Consider the following 16,937-nt stretch of genomic DNA (forward strand, 5'->3'; position numbering starts at 1 on the left):
GGGGAGGTTGGGGGCCCTGTGGCGCGTCTTAGTATAATAGCAATCAGTGTGTGACGCTGGGGTGGGAGGGATGGAGGGGCGCACTTTGGTGTCTCAGCCTTGGGTGCTGGAGGACCTTGTCCCGGCTCTGCTCTGGCGGCTTACCCCGTGTCACACACGGGGTTACCGCCAAGGAGGTTAAGGAGCACTGGCCCTTTAGTAGTCAGTGCCAAACAGTTGAATGCTGGGAGTTCTTTTTATATATAATATATTCCTCCTCTTCCATTTATTTCCCTGCCTGGCTGCCTAGCTGAAACACGATCCCCTGCTCACTTGTGTTTACAAGCAAGGCTGAGGTGACTCAGCGATTGGAGGAGAAAAGAAAAAAACAGTGCAGTTCCTAGTATACACCTCAGTGGGAGTGTCTGAAGACTGGGAGGAGGGCAGCTAATGAATACACAATGAGCAAGAGAAGGGAGAGGGGGAAACAAGAGTCAGGGAGGATATGATGTCAGTGTTAGCTTGGCAAGATGGCCACTGCTTAGAATAGAATTTTCTGCTCTTCCTTTATAAAATTTACAGGAATCATTACGTGGATAACACAATACATCGGTTATGTAAGTAGAAGTAGTATTTATCTACTTATATATGTGTTTTTTTTTTATTCCTAGGTTAGCATGGGTGTTGCTTGTTGTTTATAGAGGAACTGTAACCAAGGATTGAACTTTATCCCAATCAGTAGCTGATGCCCCCCTTTCCCAGGAGAAATCTATTCCTTTTCTCAAACGGATCATCAGGGGGCGCTGTATGGCTGATATTGTGGTGAAACCCTTCCCACAGTGTGATGCAGGGACGTAATGATAGCTGTGTGGCGTGAGCAAGGACTATGGTGGTCCGAAACGGTCAGCTGTAGCCACTGTACAGCTTTTTACTGTAATGTAAATGTCAATTAATCTGTCTCCAGCTGCGCTCACCAAAACAGTGCAGATCCTAGAAATATAACACACACACTAACGTAGCGTAATTCCATATTTGAAAGCAGCACACGTGCACACTGATACAGGGGACCCCCCACCAACAGAGAAGGGGCTCACTGGATCGCTGCCACCTCACAGACCAGATGGATCTAGCGTATATGCGTACATGTATCACATCCAAAGTTCCAGCGGCATACAAATCAACACTCAAATTTAAATGGTGTAATAAGCGGGTCAAATAGGCAAATAAAATACATAGGTTTTAATTACGGTAGCATTTATTAATTTCAAACTATGATGGCCAAAAACTGAGAAATAATGAATGTTTTCCATTTCTTTCTTAAAGTGGACCCAAATTAAAAATACAAGATTTCAGAAATAAAATCTATTTTCTAAATTATAATAATAAATGGCAGCCTTTTTTCAGCTGCATGATGACAAATATAAAATATTTTACATTTATTGGAGGAACCCCTCCCTTCCTTTCATATAGAATCCGGCAAACTGTTGGAGTAAGGTGGTGTCTGGCAATGGAGGAATTGCTAATGGCTGCCCCCAGTATAACCCTAGTTATGAAAAGAGAAGGGTGAAAAGCATGCACTGAAATGCTCATAGGCTTGAAGGAGTGTTTATTTATCTTTGTATGTGTCAGAGTGATGCAACTAAATATTTTGAATTAAAAAAAATGTTTGGTTTGGGTCCGCTTTATTCTTCCTGTTAAAATGGATTTAGAATAAAATAATTCTTAGTAAAATGTACCACCCAAAGAAAGCCTAAATGGTGGTGGAAAAAAACAAGATATTCAGTGTGATAAGTAGTGATAGAGTTATTGGCGAATGAATGGTAGGTGAAAGTTGCTCGGATGCATAAAGTGAACAACACTGTGGGCTGAAGTGGTTAATATTCAGCTATGCAGCTGACAGTGTTTCTCCAGTCGGGACCCAGTCGGGCTACTGATAAGGAATTACAGCCATGAAATGCTTTGCTCTAAGAAGCCCAGGTCTATGCTAGGAGAGGATAGAGAAAAAAGGGTCAATAGTGGATATATTTGAGCACTTTGAGACACAGAGACAGACTGTTACAATACAATACAAAACAATAAATCTATGATCTGAAAGTCATTTTTAGGAGTAGGAAGATAGATACAATTGTTTATCTCTTCACTTTGTTTTCACTTCAAGTGGACCTGAACTGTTGCACAGGAGAGAAGAAAAAGAGGGAGAAATGCACCCCGTATGTATTTAGGGAGTTTAGCCTGTCTAATCCCCCCTCATCTGTGACTAATCACAAGTTGTAATTTGATCCTTCAGCTGTGTCACCTGACTGCCATGGCAGATAAGCTCATTTGAAAACACAGAATATTAACAATATGTCTGCTCCCAGAAAAGCAGGAAGTAGACACACCGGAGATTTATTGCAGGATTTGTATCGGCTGTAACAAAGAAATGTTTTCTTTAAAGGTTATTATGCTGTTGCTTATCTTTTAGAGCAGAGAGGAAGTGCTGAGTTCAGGTCCGTTAAGTATAACTTTAAACACCCAGTTCCCTCCCCCACACTATATTCTGCTCTCCTTCCGCTGACTTTCGCACACGCTCCTGCCGCCATCACTAAAGTATAACCTGAACAATGCAGACCGGTTGCTATAACAACCTGTAAACAAAGCAGGTGCAAGGCATCCTTCTGCACAAGACTCCTCGCATTGTCTTTGTTTACTGGTTGCTATGACAACCAGCCAGCATCCCTCAAGCCTGTGACATTGGAAAATGCATGAACTATGGTTAACGGGATAGAGGTTAGAGATAGGTATCAAGATGCTAAGAATTTGTAGTAGTTGCAGAGGTGCCAGCAGAATAAAAATTAGTAGTCTGTTAAAATAAAAAATGGGAGGACTGGGGTGGATCCGTCTCCCCAATATATATGACACAACCACCATACATGGTATCCAGAAAAATATATATTTTATCAGTACTCCACATAAAATTATGCAACGCGTTTTGCGGGTCCCAGGCCTGCTTCCTCAGGCAAATACAAGAGCAGGGGTAATTCCGAGGTTGTGCAGATAGGTGCAGCGCCTCTGTCCTTATCCACCTTTATCATTATCCACCTGGTAGATGGGTACACCCTTATTTTTCTTATACGGAGAGCGACTTCTTAGCCTGAGTGGGGACAGGCTTAATATCCCCATATGCGATTGGAGTGGTTGCCTGAGGTCGGCAGCCCAGACTATATCCATATCTGCTGTACAAATTGAAGATTACCTTATACTAACAATAATACACTATTGAGGGCTCTCGATTGTTCTTTCTTTTTGTCTTTCTACAAGATGCTAAGAATGTTCGGTCTTGCATGCAAGTTGTATGCAGCTCAGAATTGATTCAGTTAAAGAAAAGTAAGTAAGGGCTCGTTCACACTATGAGCCTTTTTAGATTTTTTTAAAGCGCTGGCGATTTTAGAGTGGCTACAAACAAACGATTTTAAAGTGACTACAAACACTATTTTTAGTGACTACAAACACTTCCTCCTTCAACCAGGGAGGAGGAAGCGTTTGTAGTCACGTGACCACTGCTTGGAACGCAGTGTGGGAGGCGTGTTGGGACGGATGAAAGAAGATGTCTGCTGGGTAAAATTAACAACCCCTCCCCCAGCACACACACGCTCAGGTGCATTCATTAGGAGGATGAAATCCAAATCAAAGTCATTCGTATTTCATCTGTTGTTCATCCCTGCCTACGAGCTCCCACCAAAACGAACCGCCGACCCATGCGATGTCCCCATGTGCCTCCTGCCCTCCTGTGTGTCTTCTGCTCTCCTGTGTGTCTTTACCCCCCCCCCCCCCCCTGTGTTTCTCCCGCTCACCCCAGTCTCCCATTCCCCCGTGTATAATCGGCAAAATCGGCAGCTTGGCCCACCTAATCCATGCCTCCCGTGGTGATCACAGACCTCTCCTCTGATTCACTGTGCCTCTAGCGTCGGCTGAAGCTGCAATCAGCAGCAGAAGCCGGCACTAGAGGCCCAGAGAAGGAGAGGAGATCGCCGCTGGGGCCCTGGAATTGGTGAGCCAAGCTGCCTATTCTAATGGTTATACACAGGGGCAGTGGAGGGCACACAGAGGGAAGGAAGGGGGGGGGTGGGGGGGGTGGCAGGAGACAGACAGGATGAGTGGAGGACATGGGGGGGCGCAGAAGGGGACACATGGGGGGCAGAAAGGGAAACACATTGGGGGAGTACATCTACAAGATGCTCCTGGATTATGGACACACCAGGGGCCATATGCAATTCACTTTTTCACCTGAGTTTTCTCCTAGGTGATATTTTTAAACTTGTCAATAAAATGCCTTTTAAGCCACCAACAGGCGTGAAAATACTCAAAATAATTTTGATAGTACTTTTTCACTGACTTTTTGTTACTTTTTTAGTGCTGGAAAACTATTTAAAATCAAAAATAAAACATTAGCTTAGCTCCTAGGAGAAAATTCGGGTGGAAAAAAGTGAATTGCATATGGCCCCAGATTTAGTTTAGTATTTTTTTTCTGTTTTTGCCCTTTAAACCTAGGTGTGTCTTATATTCCAGAGCGTCTCATACACCGAAAAATACGGTATTTTGATGGGACAGCAAATTAAATCATTATACAAGCTGTACACTGACTACTTTACATTGGATCAAAGCTTAATTTCTTCAGTGTTGTTATTTACAAAAATGTGAGGTGTACTCACTTTTGTGAGATACTGTTAGTAAACATTATATTGGCCACTTACCAACCATCGCTATCGCTTTCACTGTCCTTCAGGGTAAAGCGTTCTTCTTTATTCACTTTGAAAAGCTTGTCCTCTTCCTTGATCACTGGCATCGGGGTATTATATAGGGGGTGTTGGAAAAGAGATGCCAATTTTGACCCGGCATATTTTTTGGGTGCTTTGCTCACGACTTTGGGAAGTACTTCTGAAGTTTTTGCCACGTGACTGCCATCCACCGAAGACCCGTTGCTGCTACTGAAGTCCTGCAGCGTCCTCACCGCCGGGTGCTTCCGCACTGGATGCCCTTTGACTCTGGCGTGGTTTTGCGTTGCGCAGGGGCAAAAAGCGATTGTGCTGAAGGAGAAAGCGTCCAAAGCAAAGTGCATGGCGAAGATAAGGAAGAGGAGAGAGACCACTATCAATTTAAACCTCCTGTGGACGGAAAAATGTATCCGGCGCATCATTTTACCGTAATCTCAGCCAATGTTTTGCTGTTTTGGTTTTTTTTTGTATTAAAAATGTTTGAAATAAAATCTTTACTGGAAAATATAATTTAAAGTTGGGGTAAAAATAATATTCTGCATTTGGCCATTGGGATATGTAAATTACAAATGAGCAACGTCTCGTCCTTCTGGCAGAAAAGGGAGACAGTTCTGTAGCAGAATTATTTGAGAGCTCTGTCAATAGAAAACTACTAGTTAGGACAAGGGGTCGATCAATAATTTTATCTCCAGCCAATATCCCGCAGGCAAGATTTTGGCAACGGCATTTGTAATACGGAGCCAGCGTAGGTGAGGCAGCAGAGAATAAAAAAAAACAACAGACAAATGCCCAAATCAGTGATAACCTTCTCAGTTCAGGTTACAGAAGCAGAAAATGAAATGTCTCTAGATGGTATATTCATCAAATTACGCATAACGCGTGTACAGTCCCATTCTGCCCTAATCATCGTACGGTAAGACTTAGTTATAGTGAAATGGGGCACCAAGTGATTTTATCTCTATTTTTTTACACTAGAGATGGGTATGGAATTTGGGCCAAGGTAAATTCCTTGTGAATTTGATTAATCTGAGCGTCTCCAATGGCACCCCAGGGCCGGCGCTACCATTAAGGCAAAGGGGGCCATTGCCCCAAGCAAGACAGATCATTTTGGCTCAGAGCTGGGGTGATGATTTGGACGCTGCCATAGGCTGTAATGAGAACTACGTCTATAGCGGCGCTCAGTGACTAATTTGGGTGGAGCTCAAATTAGAAAAAAAGAAGTTATTTGCCCACCGGCGATAACTAGTAGGGCTGCTCAAATCCGAAACCAGGAGACATCTGGATAGTTGCTATCCGGATATCTCCCAGTTAACCTGTGCGGAAGGGGGGGGGTGTCAATCTTACCTGTCTGACGTCTTCTTTGGTCGTCCCTCGGCGCCTCCCACGATGCGCTCCACACGCGTAACGTGTTTACAAACACTTCTTCCTTCAACTCGGAGGGAGGATTTGTTTGTACTCACGTGACTGCATCGTGGGAGGCACCGAGGGACGACCGAAGAAGACGTCAGACAGGTAAGATTGACCCCTTCTCCCCGCCCCCGCACAAGTTTACTGGGAGATATCCGGATAGAACTATCCGGATGTCTCCTAGGTTCGGACTTAAAGGAATACTTAAAGAGAACCTGTACTGAGTAAAAATATTTAAAATAAAGACATGCGGTAACTTCAAATGAACATTGCATAGTTACCTTGCCATCAGTTCCTCTCAGAAGCTCACCATTTTCTTCTGACAATAATCCCTTCCAGTTCTGACAATATTTTGTCAGATCTGAAATATATCAGTTGCTGTCAGTAAAATATCAGTTGCTGTCAGTTATAGCTGAGAGGAAAACTGATGTACCAGTTAATGTCCATGTTTCCCTATGGCTCAAGTGGGCGATGCTACAGTTTAACAGTGTGCTGACCAGAAAGCTGTTATGGGCAATAGCCATTTTCAAAATGGAGGACGGAAAATTCCCTTGATCACAGTGAACAAACAGGACGCGGGACAGGAGAAAGATACTGAGGAGTAGACTACATGGAAGGTAAGTATGACTTGTGTATGCTTATTTTGACTTTTAATTTTCAGTACAGGTTTTCTTTAAGTCATTAAAAAAAAAAAAAATGACATTTACTCACCCGGGGCATCCCTCAGCCCCCTGAAGCTGGATGGTGCCCTCGCAGCCCCGCTCCGATCGTCCTGTCCCTACCGGCGGCTACTTCCGGGTTCGGCGACAGCCGCCGACAGGCTGGGAACGCGGCTGATTCTCCGCGTTCCCAGCCGCTATATATATGCTATAGCAGCATAGAGGGTGATATAGCGGCTGGGAACGCGGAGAATCAGCCGCGTTCCCAGCCTGTCGGCGGCTGTCATTTTTTTTTTATGACTTACCGTAAGTATTCCTTTAAGCAGCCCTGATAACTAGTGCCCGAATTGCGATTACAATTGCCAAATGATTTATCCAAAAGTCACTATTCTGTGTGAATAGAAAAAGAAGTAATGTTAAAAAGTTCAAGAATTTTATGAACTTTTCTATATGGCATAGAGGCGCTTGTGCTTGCTACACAGCCATAGCTCCTGTTTTTCACTGACCTTTTTTTCAATAAACAGGTCCAAATTCTTTAAGAGAGGTAGTTACATAGTTATTTTGGTTAAAAAAAGACATACGTCCATCGAGTTCAACCAGTACAAAGTACAACTCCAGCCTGCTCCCTCACATATCCCTGTTGATCCAGAGGAAGGCGAAAAAACCCTTACAAGGCATGGTCCAATTAGCCCCAAAAGGGAAAAATTCCTTCCCGACTCCAGATGGCAATCAGATAAAATCCCTGGATCAACATCATTAGGCATAACCTAGTAATTGTAGCCATGGATTTCTTTCAACGCAAGGAAAGCATCTAAGCCCCCTTTAAATGCAGGTATAGAGTTTGCCATAACGACTTCCTGTGGCAATGCATTCCACATCTTAATCACTCTTACTGTAAAGAACCTTTTCCTAAATAAATGGCTAAAACGTTTTTCCTCCATGCGCAGATCATGTCCTCTAGTCCTTTGAGAAGGCCTAGGGACAAAAAGCTCATCCGCCAAGCTATTATATTGCCCTCTAATGTATTTATACATGTTAATTAGATCTCCTCTAAGGCGTCTTTTTTCTAGACTAAATAAACCCAGTTTATCTAACCTTTCTTGGTAAGCGAGACCTTCCATCCCACGTATCAATTTTGTTGCTCGTCTCTGCACCTGCTCTAAAACTGCAATATCTTTTTTGTAATGTGGTGCCCAGAACTGAATTCCATATTCCAGATGTGGCCTTACTAGAAAGTTAAACAGCGGCAATATTATGCTAGCATCTCGAGTTTTTATTTCCCTTTTAATGCATCCAAAAATTGTGTTAGCTTTAGCTGCAGCGGCTTGGCATTGAGTACGATTATTTAACTTGTTGTCGATGAGTATTCCTAAGTCCTTCTCCAAGTTTGATGTCCCCAACTGTATCCCATTCCCATTTATTTTGTATGGTGCTAGACCATTGGTACGACCAAAATGCATGACTTTACATTTGTCAACATTGAATTTCATCTGCCATGTATGTGCCCATATAGCCATCCTATCCAGATCCTGTTGCAATATGACACTATCTTCCTGAGAGTTGATGATTAGGTAAGAGTTGATAAATGATTAGGTAAGAGTTGATAAATAGGTAAGATTACTATTTATAAGATTAACTGTTTATTAGCCTATCTTTTATGCACTGGGTACCTCCACCCTTGTTTTAAGTGTCTATAAGTCATCATACGTCCATGTGTTGAATGTAGATGAAGATGACTCACTCAGCCTTAGTTAACACCACTATGGAAAACAAATGTAAGGGGTTTTTGGTCCTTTGTAGCCCATTACACACTCCTAGGAGTTCTGGTTCACCATGAGCTTGCTGGGTACTCTGTTAACACCACTATAAAACAGAATCGTGGGCATCCTATGCATTTTACTCACATACTACCCTGAAAGTGTTTTTGTTTTCAAAAAAGACATTTTATAGCAGAACTCCTAAAACTCCAACTATATGGTGGATGCGCCCAAAAATACAGTATATAAAACCATTAAAATCTGTTTAAAAAAAGCTAGGTATTGTTGACTTACCTTTCTTATAGAATATACCAGTATTTTTACTGGACAATGTTCAGTTTTATTAGCACAAAAAAATGACAACACGGTCCGTGGGATCATCCAGGTTCTTCAAGTCAATAGTGACAATGTGCCTAGCGGCTGGTGTTCGGTATAATGGGCGTGTCTCTTTTTAAATGTTTTATTAGATTTTTGCATGCCTTCACCACGTAGTTGTGATTTAATGTAAAACCATTGCACCATCAGGAAAGCCACCACTTGAGTCACTCAAGCTCCCGGTGACTCAAACTAGAGCGGGGACTGGTTCATCCCCGCAGGCTTAAAGGGAAGGTCAGAGGAGTATAAAAATAAAAAAAAATCCACTTACCTGGGGCTTCCTCCAGCCCCTGGCAGCCATCCTGTGCCCTCGCCGCAACTCCGGTGTCCAGGGTCCCCTCCGGTGGCGAAGCCGACCTCGCCAGGTCATCTTCCAGGTAGGCTTCTCCTGCGCTTCAGCATGCGGCTCACTGAGTCGCCCTGACGTCATCCGGACTGTAATACACAGACAAAGAGCTACTCCACCTGCACAGTACAGTTCAGATGACGTCAGAGCGACTACGTGAGACGCAAGTAGGCCTCTGGTATCGGAGGGGACTCCAGGCCACCGGCGGGGAGCAGAGCTGCGGCGAGGGCACAGGACGACTGGAGGAAGCCCCAGGTAAGTGGACTTTTTTTTATTTTTGTACTCCTCAGATGTATCCTTTAAATCTGTAATTGCCTCCCCATGCAACCTATTTTGTGAGTATAATTCACTTGAATATCTATCCTTGTGCATAACGGTCCCGCGTGATTGGCTCCTGCTCCTATTTTTTGGGGTTCTTGGTTGGTCCCGTCTGGCAGGGGCATCGCCAGCATACAGGTGAGCCACGCCCCCACTTGGGGCCTCACACTAAGGCTAGCAGCTGGAAGCGGAGCGGCAGGAGGGTGTGCGCAGTGGCGAGGGGAGCAGGCAGAGCAAAGTTTCAACTCACCTGCCTCAATCCTACACACAGCCTCTATCTTCATCCTATCCCGGCGTGCGGCATCTGTCGCTATGGTAACAACGCCCCCTGTGATAACGTAACTGCATGTCCTCACAGGGGGAGCTCTTACCGATGTGACAAGACGCCGGGACAGGATGAAGATAGAGGTTGCGTGCGGGGATCAAGGGAGGGGAGTTGAAACTTTGCTCTGCCCACTATCCTCGCCCCTATTTCTGGAGACACCTACCCATCTAACCTATACTGAGGGGTACCTACCTATCTAACCTATACTGCGTGCATCTACTATCTAATCTATACTGGGGGCATCTACCTATCTATCCTATACTGAGGGGTACCTACCTATCTAACCTATACTGCGTGCACCTTCCTATCTAACCTATACTGGGGGGCAGCTCCCAATCTAACCTATACTGGGGGGCAGCTACCTATCTAACCTATACTGGGGGCATCTACCTATCTAACCTACACTGTGGGCACTTACCTATCTAGCCTATACTGCGGGCACCTACCTATCTAACCTATACTGTGTGCACTTTCCTATCTAGCCTATACTGCGGGCACCTACCTGTCTAACCTATACTGCCGGCACCTATCTAACCTATACTGCGGGCACCTACCTATCTAACCTATACTGGGGGCACCTATACGGGCTACCTATACTGGGGGCACCTATTCCTGTCTCCACATGGGGAGCCTAGAAACTGCTAGTATTTGGCTCCTCCCACATCAAGTTTTTGCGATTCTCAGCGCTTGGGTAGGCGGTGCGTTTTTGTTAAAAGCGCTTTTCTAAGCGCTTTTCTAGAGCGGTTTTTTAATTCACTCCCTGACACAAGTCAGGAAGTAAACTCTTTGACCCGGAAAAGAATAAATAGAATGTAGTTATTCTTAAAAACGCTAACGCAATTGCTGCACAACGCGATTTTGTGAGCATTAGCGTTACCCTATACCTTCCATTGAGGAATCTCCTCAAAAATGGTACAGGCAGCGCTTTGGTGAGCGGATCGTAAACGAACCGCTCAGGTGTGAACTCTCTCATAGGGAATCATTGCACAAGTGCTTTCAGGGCGATTTTGAAAATCGCCTGCGCTTGAAAAAAGGGCAAAAAGTGTGAACGAGCCCTCATGTTTTGTTTGGTTAATTCAAGTGGCATTGCTGTAACCATTTTCTGTATTTTAACCTTTCAATTAAAAAAGAAAATAACTGTACTGTATGTGGGCGGATAGTCTTGCAATGCGCTTGCACATTTGCCGATTGTATTCCAATTGTTCCATTATAGCACCATTTTCTACAACTTCTCTCTTGACAGGTTTTAAACCTTTTTCCCTCTGTGTGTTCTGCAGCGCTAATTAGTAAGAAAAGTGTCTGAGAACATTACCTGCTATATAAATACGCAGCTAGCTCATTCCTTGACTTTGGCTTATCCAACTGCTAGATGAACTTAAAGAGTCCCTGTAGTGACATATTGTAGAATGCAGTTAATTAGCCAGGACACCCATTTCTACAATAACTTTCCTGCTTTCAGCATCAGAAACTCTTCCTATATCTATATATTGTTATATATTGCCTGTGCAGAACTCTCCTCCCAGGGCATTCTGTGAGACCAGGTATTTTTTTACTGGCTTTGGAACTCTTCCACAGAGATCACCAGACAGAACTAAAGATGTCACCTCCAATGATGTAATATGTACGAACAGAGGCGCCAAGCAGAGTAAAACAATGTTATAAAAATGATAAAAAGAGGGATGTCGAGGTGGACTTACCTCCTTCTGGTAGTGGACATACACTCAAATGCAGAGTAAAATATATACAATTTATTCACAGCTCCATAAAATTGCAACGCGTTTCGCGGTCAACAGTCCCGCTTCATCAGGCAGTACAGGAGCCTATAAAACTGGTTCAGGTGCATAAAGCGTGTGAGCTTGTACCCTGTCCACACGGCACTGGATTTTCATTGCAGTGCGGAAAGCCGCGTTACAATACACCCCCTGTGAATCTAACCTTAACCTCCCTGGCGGTATGATCTTTTTTTTTTACTTTTTTTTTTTTAGCATGTAGCTAGCCTAACGCTATACAAAGCGCTTTTTTCAAGTGCTTTGTGATTTGGTATATACCTTCCATTGAGCCAAAGCGCTCAGAATACATGTAGCATGTTTGCAATTTCAAGGAAATTGAAACGCTTACATGTGAACCCTGTCCTAGGAAATCATTGCACGAGCTCTTTTAGGGAAATTTGCAAAATCACCAGCGCTTTACAATATAAGCAAACGCTCATAGCGTGAACGTGACAATTTCTGCCTTTTATTTCCACAGGTATAAAGTGATGTGAAAAACTATTTGCCCCCTTCCTGATTTCTTATTCTTTTGCATGTTTGTCACACTTAAATGTTTCTGCTCATCAAAAACCGTTAACTATTAGTCAAAGATAACATAATTGAACACAGAATGCAGTTTTAAATGATGGTTTTTATTATTTAGTGAGGAAAAAAACCTCCAAATCTACATGGCCCTGTGTGAAAAAGTGATTGCCCCCCTTGGTAAAAAATAACTTAATTGTGGTTTATCACACCTGAGTTCAATTTCTGTAGTCACCCCCAGGCCTGATTACTGCCACACCGGTTTCAATCAAGAAATCACTTAAATAGAAGGAGCTATCAGACACAAAGAAGTAGACCAAAAGCACCTCAAAAGCTAGACATCATGCCAAGATCCAAAGAAATTCAGGAACAAATGAGAACAAAAGTAATTGAGATCTACCAGTCTGGTAAAGGTTATAAAGCCATTTCTAACGCTTTGGGACTCCAGGAAACCACAGTGAGAGCCATTATCCACAAATGGCAAAAACATGGAACAGTGATGAACCTTCCCAGGAGTGGCCAGCCGACCAAAATTACCCCAAGAGCGCAGAGAAAACTCATCCGAGAGGCCACAAAAGACCCCAGGACAACATCTAAAGAACTTCAGGCTTCACTTGCCTCAATTAAGGTCAGTGTTCACGACTCCACCATAAGAGACTGGGCAAAAACGGTCTGCATGAAAGAAATCCAAGGCGCAAACCACTTTTAAGCAAAAAGAACATTAAGGCTCGTCTCAATTTTGCTAAAAAACATTTCAATGATTGCCAAGACTTTTGGGAAAATACCTTGTGGACCGACAAGACAAAAGTTGAACTTTTTGGAAGGTGCGTGTCCCGTTACATCTGGCTTAGAAGTAAAACAGCATTTCAGCAAAAGAACATCATACCAACAGTAAAATATGGTGGTGGTAGTGTGATGGTCTGGGGTTGTTTTGCTGCTTCTGGACCTGGAAGGCTTGCTGTGATAGATGGAAGCATGAATTCTACTGTCTACCAAAAAATCCTGAAGGAGAATGTCCGGCCATCTGTTCGTCAACTCAAGCTGAAGCGATCTTGGGTGCTGCAGCAGGACAATGACCCAAAACATACCAGCAAATCCACCTCTGAATGGCTGAAGAAAAACAAAATGAAGACTTTGGAGTGGCCTAGTCAAAGTCCTGACCTAAATCCTTTTGAGATGTTGTGGCATGACCTTAAAAAGGCGGTTCATGCTAGAAAACCCTCAAATAAAGCTGAATTACAACAATTCTGCAAAGATGAGTGGGCCAACATTCCTCCAGAGCGCTGTAAAAGACTCGTTGCAAGTTATCGCAAATGCTTGATTGCAGTTAATGCTGCTAAGGGTGGCCCAACCAGTTATTAGGTTCAGGGGGCAATTTCTTTTTCACACAGGGCCTTGTAGGTTTTGAGGTTTTTTTTCTCACTAAATAATAAAAACCATCATTTAAAACTGCATTTTGTGTTCAATTATGTTATCTTTGACTAATAGTTAACGGTTTTTGATGAGCAGAAACATTTAAGTGTGACAAACATGCAAAAGAATAAGAAATCAGGAAGGGGGCAAATAGTTTTTCACATCACTGTAGCTGTCCATACAGGACTTACAAATCTGGGGCTGTTAATGAAAAATACAGTAAATAAAAGCCATAGACAGATCGCACTCGGGTCATCCTGACATGCGCCACAAAGTCAGTACGCTGTTCAAATAAGCCAGGCCAGATAAAAAGCCGCAGGTACACAGTGCAAGCTTTCCGGGGTCAGGCTGACCAAATCCGGCTCCTGCCAACAAAGCCTACATGTTAGCTGTGCTTAAAGAGGAACTGTACCGAAGTGAATAAAATGGAAATACTTTAACCAGTGTGAAATGTTTTCTCATCCCAATTTACATTCAGAAATGTATCACAGGAAGCAACATCTTATGTACTAACTGGCGCGTCCCTGTGGAATGTTTGTTTACGAAAAGTTTCAAAGCTGGTAGAAATAATACCTGGTCTCCCAGAAAGCTCTGGCAGTTGAATTTCACATTGCTAAACGGCCTAGGCTTATAGCAGTCGGGTAGACATGGATCATCAATTCCTTAAAGGATACCCGAAGTGACATGTGTAGTGATGAGATAGACATGTGTATGTATAGTGCCTAGCATACAAATAACTATCCTGTGTTCCTTTTTTTTCCTTTCTCTGCCTGAAAGATTTAAATATCAGGTATGTAAGTGGCTGACTCAGTCCTGACTCAGACAGGAAGTGACCACAGTGTGACCCTCACTGATAAGAAATTCCCCTTTTTATCTCTTTCTTGCTCTCAGAAGCCATTTACTGCTAGGAAAGTGTTTTATAGTTGGAATTTCTTATCAGTGAGGGTCACACTATAGTCACTTCCTGTCTGAGTCAGGACTGAGTCAGCCACTTACATACCTGATATTTAACTCTTTCAGGCAGAGAAAGAAAAAAAAGGAACACAGTATAGTTATTTGTGTGCCTAGCACTGTACATACCCATGTCTATCTCATCATGTCACTTCGGGTATCCTTTAAAAAGGTCAGACATCACAGCGACAGACACCAGCCAAGAGCTGTTTCGGGCATGCAACCCGCTTTCAAGCAAAAGTTCTGATTTTCTTTGTTTTCAAAAGCGTTTTGCTGAACGGCAGTCTAACTGCCAAAACAGTAAGATACCAGCCAGCCTCCCTTCTCACTTGCACACAATTTTGTCAGTTAGACTTAGCAACTGATGTTCAGAAAATGCTTTTGAAAACAAAGAACATCCTGAGAATCCCCATGAGGTGATGGACTAGTCCAAAACGTGTCAGTTCTGACAGATTTTTAACTACTTACTTGTTTCGCTGGAGTGGTCCTTTAAGTGGTTAAAGAGACACTGAAGCGAGAATAAATCTCGCTTCAGTGCTTATATTCAGCAGGGGCACGTGTGCCCCTGCTAGAACGCCGCTATCCCGCGGCTAAACGGGGGTCCCTTCACCCCCAAACACCCCCCCCCGCAAAATCAATGACCAAACTGGTTGTAGATTTTGCTGCTGCTGGAGGCAGGGCTAACGGCTGCAGCCCTACCTCACAGCGCGTCTATCAGCTGCGCATCGTCGCCTCTCCCCCGCCCCTCTCAGTGAAGGAAGACTGAGAGGGGCGGGGGAGAGGCGGAGATACGCGCTGACAGACGCGCGTGGGGCAGGGCTGCGGCGGTTAGCCCTGCCCCAATGCGGAAGCGCTCCCCCGCTGCACAGAGGGGATTTTGAAGGTAAGGGACCCCCTTTTAGCCTGGCGATAGCGGCGTTTTAGCAGGGGCACACATGCCCCTGCTAACTATGAGCTCTGAAGCGGGATTTATTCTCGCTTCAGAGTCTCTTTAAAGTAAACCTGGATAATAGAAAATGTTACTGGATGAAAAGCAGTCACTAGTCACTAGAGAAGGTCAGCGAGATATTAACCTTCCTGGCGTTATGGACGAGCTCAGCTCGTCCATAGCCGCCGAGTCTCATATCTCTGGCCCTGCTGGGCCGATTCACTTCAAACAAACTGCGCCACACGCAGCTAGCACTTTGCCAGCTGCGTGTGGCCTCGATCGCCGCCGCTCAGCGGCGATCGTCCGCACGCAGCGGCGGAAGAGGCCCCCCCGCCAGAGCCCTGCCCGGACCAAACACTTTCGGGCAGCGCAAAGGGCTGGATCTGAGGCGTCTGATGTCAGGACGTCGGCTGACGTCCATGACGTCAGCCCCGATCGTCGCCATGGCGACGGGGTAAGCCTAACAAGAAATCCCGCTCTCCGCTGGATTTCTTGTTACTTGTGATCGCCGAAAGCGATCAGAACGGCGCACCCTGTGCGCCCTCTAGTGGGCTTTCATGCTGCCAACTTTCAGTTGGCAGCATGAAAAGAAAAAAAAATAACATGTAAAAAAACTAAGGATAATAATGCTGGCTAGCCAGTACATTTACGTCAGACTGTATGCAGCTTGGAATTGAGCCAATCAAATTGCACTTCCTGGTGGTTCTGATTGGCCCAGCTCCAAGCACCATAAAATTTGCATGCAGACCAGAATTATTCATCTCATTGAGTATCTCTGCTACACACACGGAAATCCCTAAAGGTGACCATACATAACTCAATTTTCCTGTTTGATCAACCGGACAGAACGTGAAGGCACTGTAATTTGATTGGCTTGAAGAAGCAGCAGAGTCCCTGTGAAACGCGTTGTCCTTTTAGTGCTCTAAGCATAGGTAACGCTGCCTCTCCTTTTTAACCAGTTTTATACATACCGGTTGAGAGATAAGATGTAGATCACCTTTGAAAATCACAGGGAGACAAAAGAAGGCCAGATGGTGTAGAGGTGGCCATACATCTAGCGATTTTGGCGGTTGATTGACCAGTAGACAGCTATCGCTCTAATTGAATCTGGTTGGAAAGAGATCTGTTGGCCACCATAAACCGCAAGCCAATTCCAGATCGATTTCAGCATGAAATCTTTCGGAAATTGGCCTTGCAACTCCACCTTGTCACCTCCTAAAATGCAGATGATCCCACTCCCCCCCCCCCCCCACATTAATATTTTACCTGTCTGGTGTCCACACTCCTCTCCTCTTCAGTGTTTGCACCCCAGGTGATTGCCAGCGTATTGCACACAGGGAGCGCATGTGTGACGTCACAAACGAGCCCCGCGTGCAAAGCGGCGGCAACCAGATGGGGTGCGAAACCTGGAAGAGGAGTGCGGACACCAAACAG

The 16,937-nt window shown here is 44.3% G+C and overlaps 1 protein-coding gene across 1 annotated transcript in view; it reads right to left on the reverse strand.

Moving 5' to 3' along the window:
• Window positions 1-5,155, reverse strand: part of LOC137531497 (extracellular serine/threonine protein kinase FAM20C-like) — an 81,149-nt gene extending 75,994 nt beyond the window's left edge. The window contains exon 1 of the mRNA XM_068251414.1: window positions 4,713-5,155. Within this exon, the coding sequence (XP_068107515.1) occupies window positions 4,713-5,155 (443 nt within the window). The remainder of the gene's footprint in view (window positions 1-4,712) is intronic.
• Window positions 5,156-16,937: the final 11,782 nt, after the last annotated feature.

Source organism: Hyperolius riggenbachi, chromosome 9 (genome assembly GCF_040937935.1).
Source record: "Hyperolius riggenbachi isolate aHypRig1 chromosome 9, aHypRig1.pri, whole genome shotgun sequence".
NCBI classification, from domain to species: Eukaryota; Metazoa; Chordata; class Amphibia; order Anura; family Hyperoliidae; genus Hyperolius; species Hyperolius riggenbachi.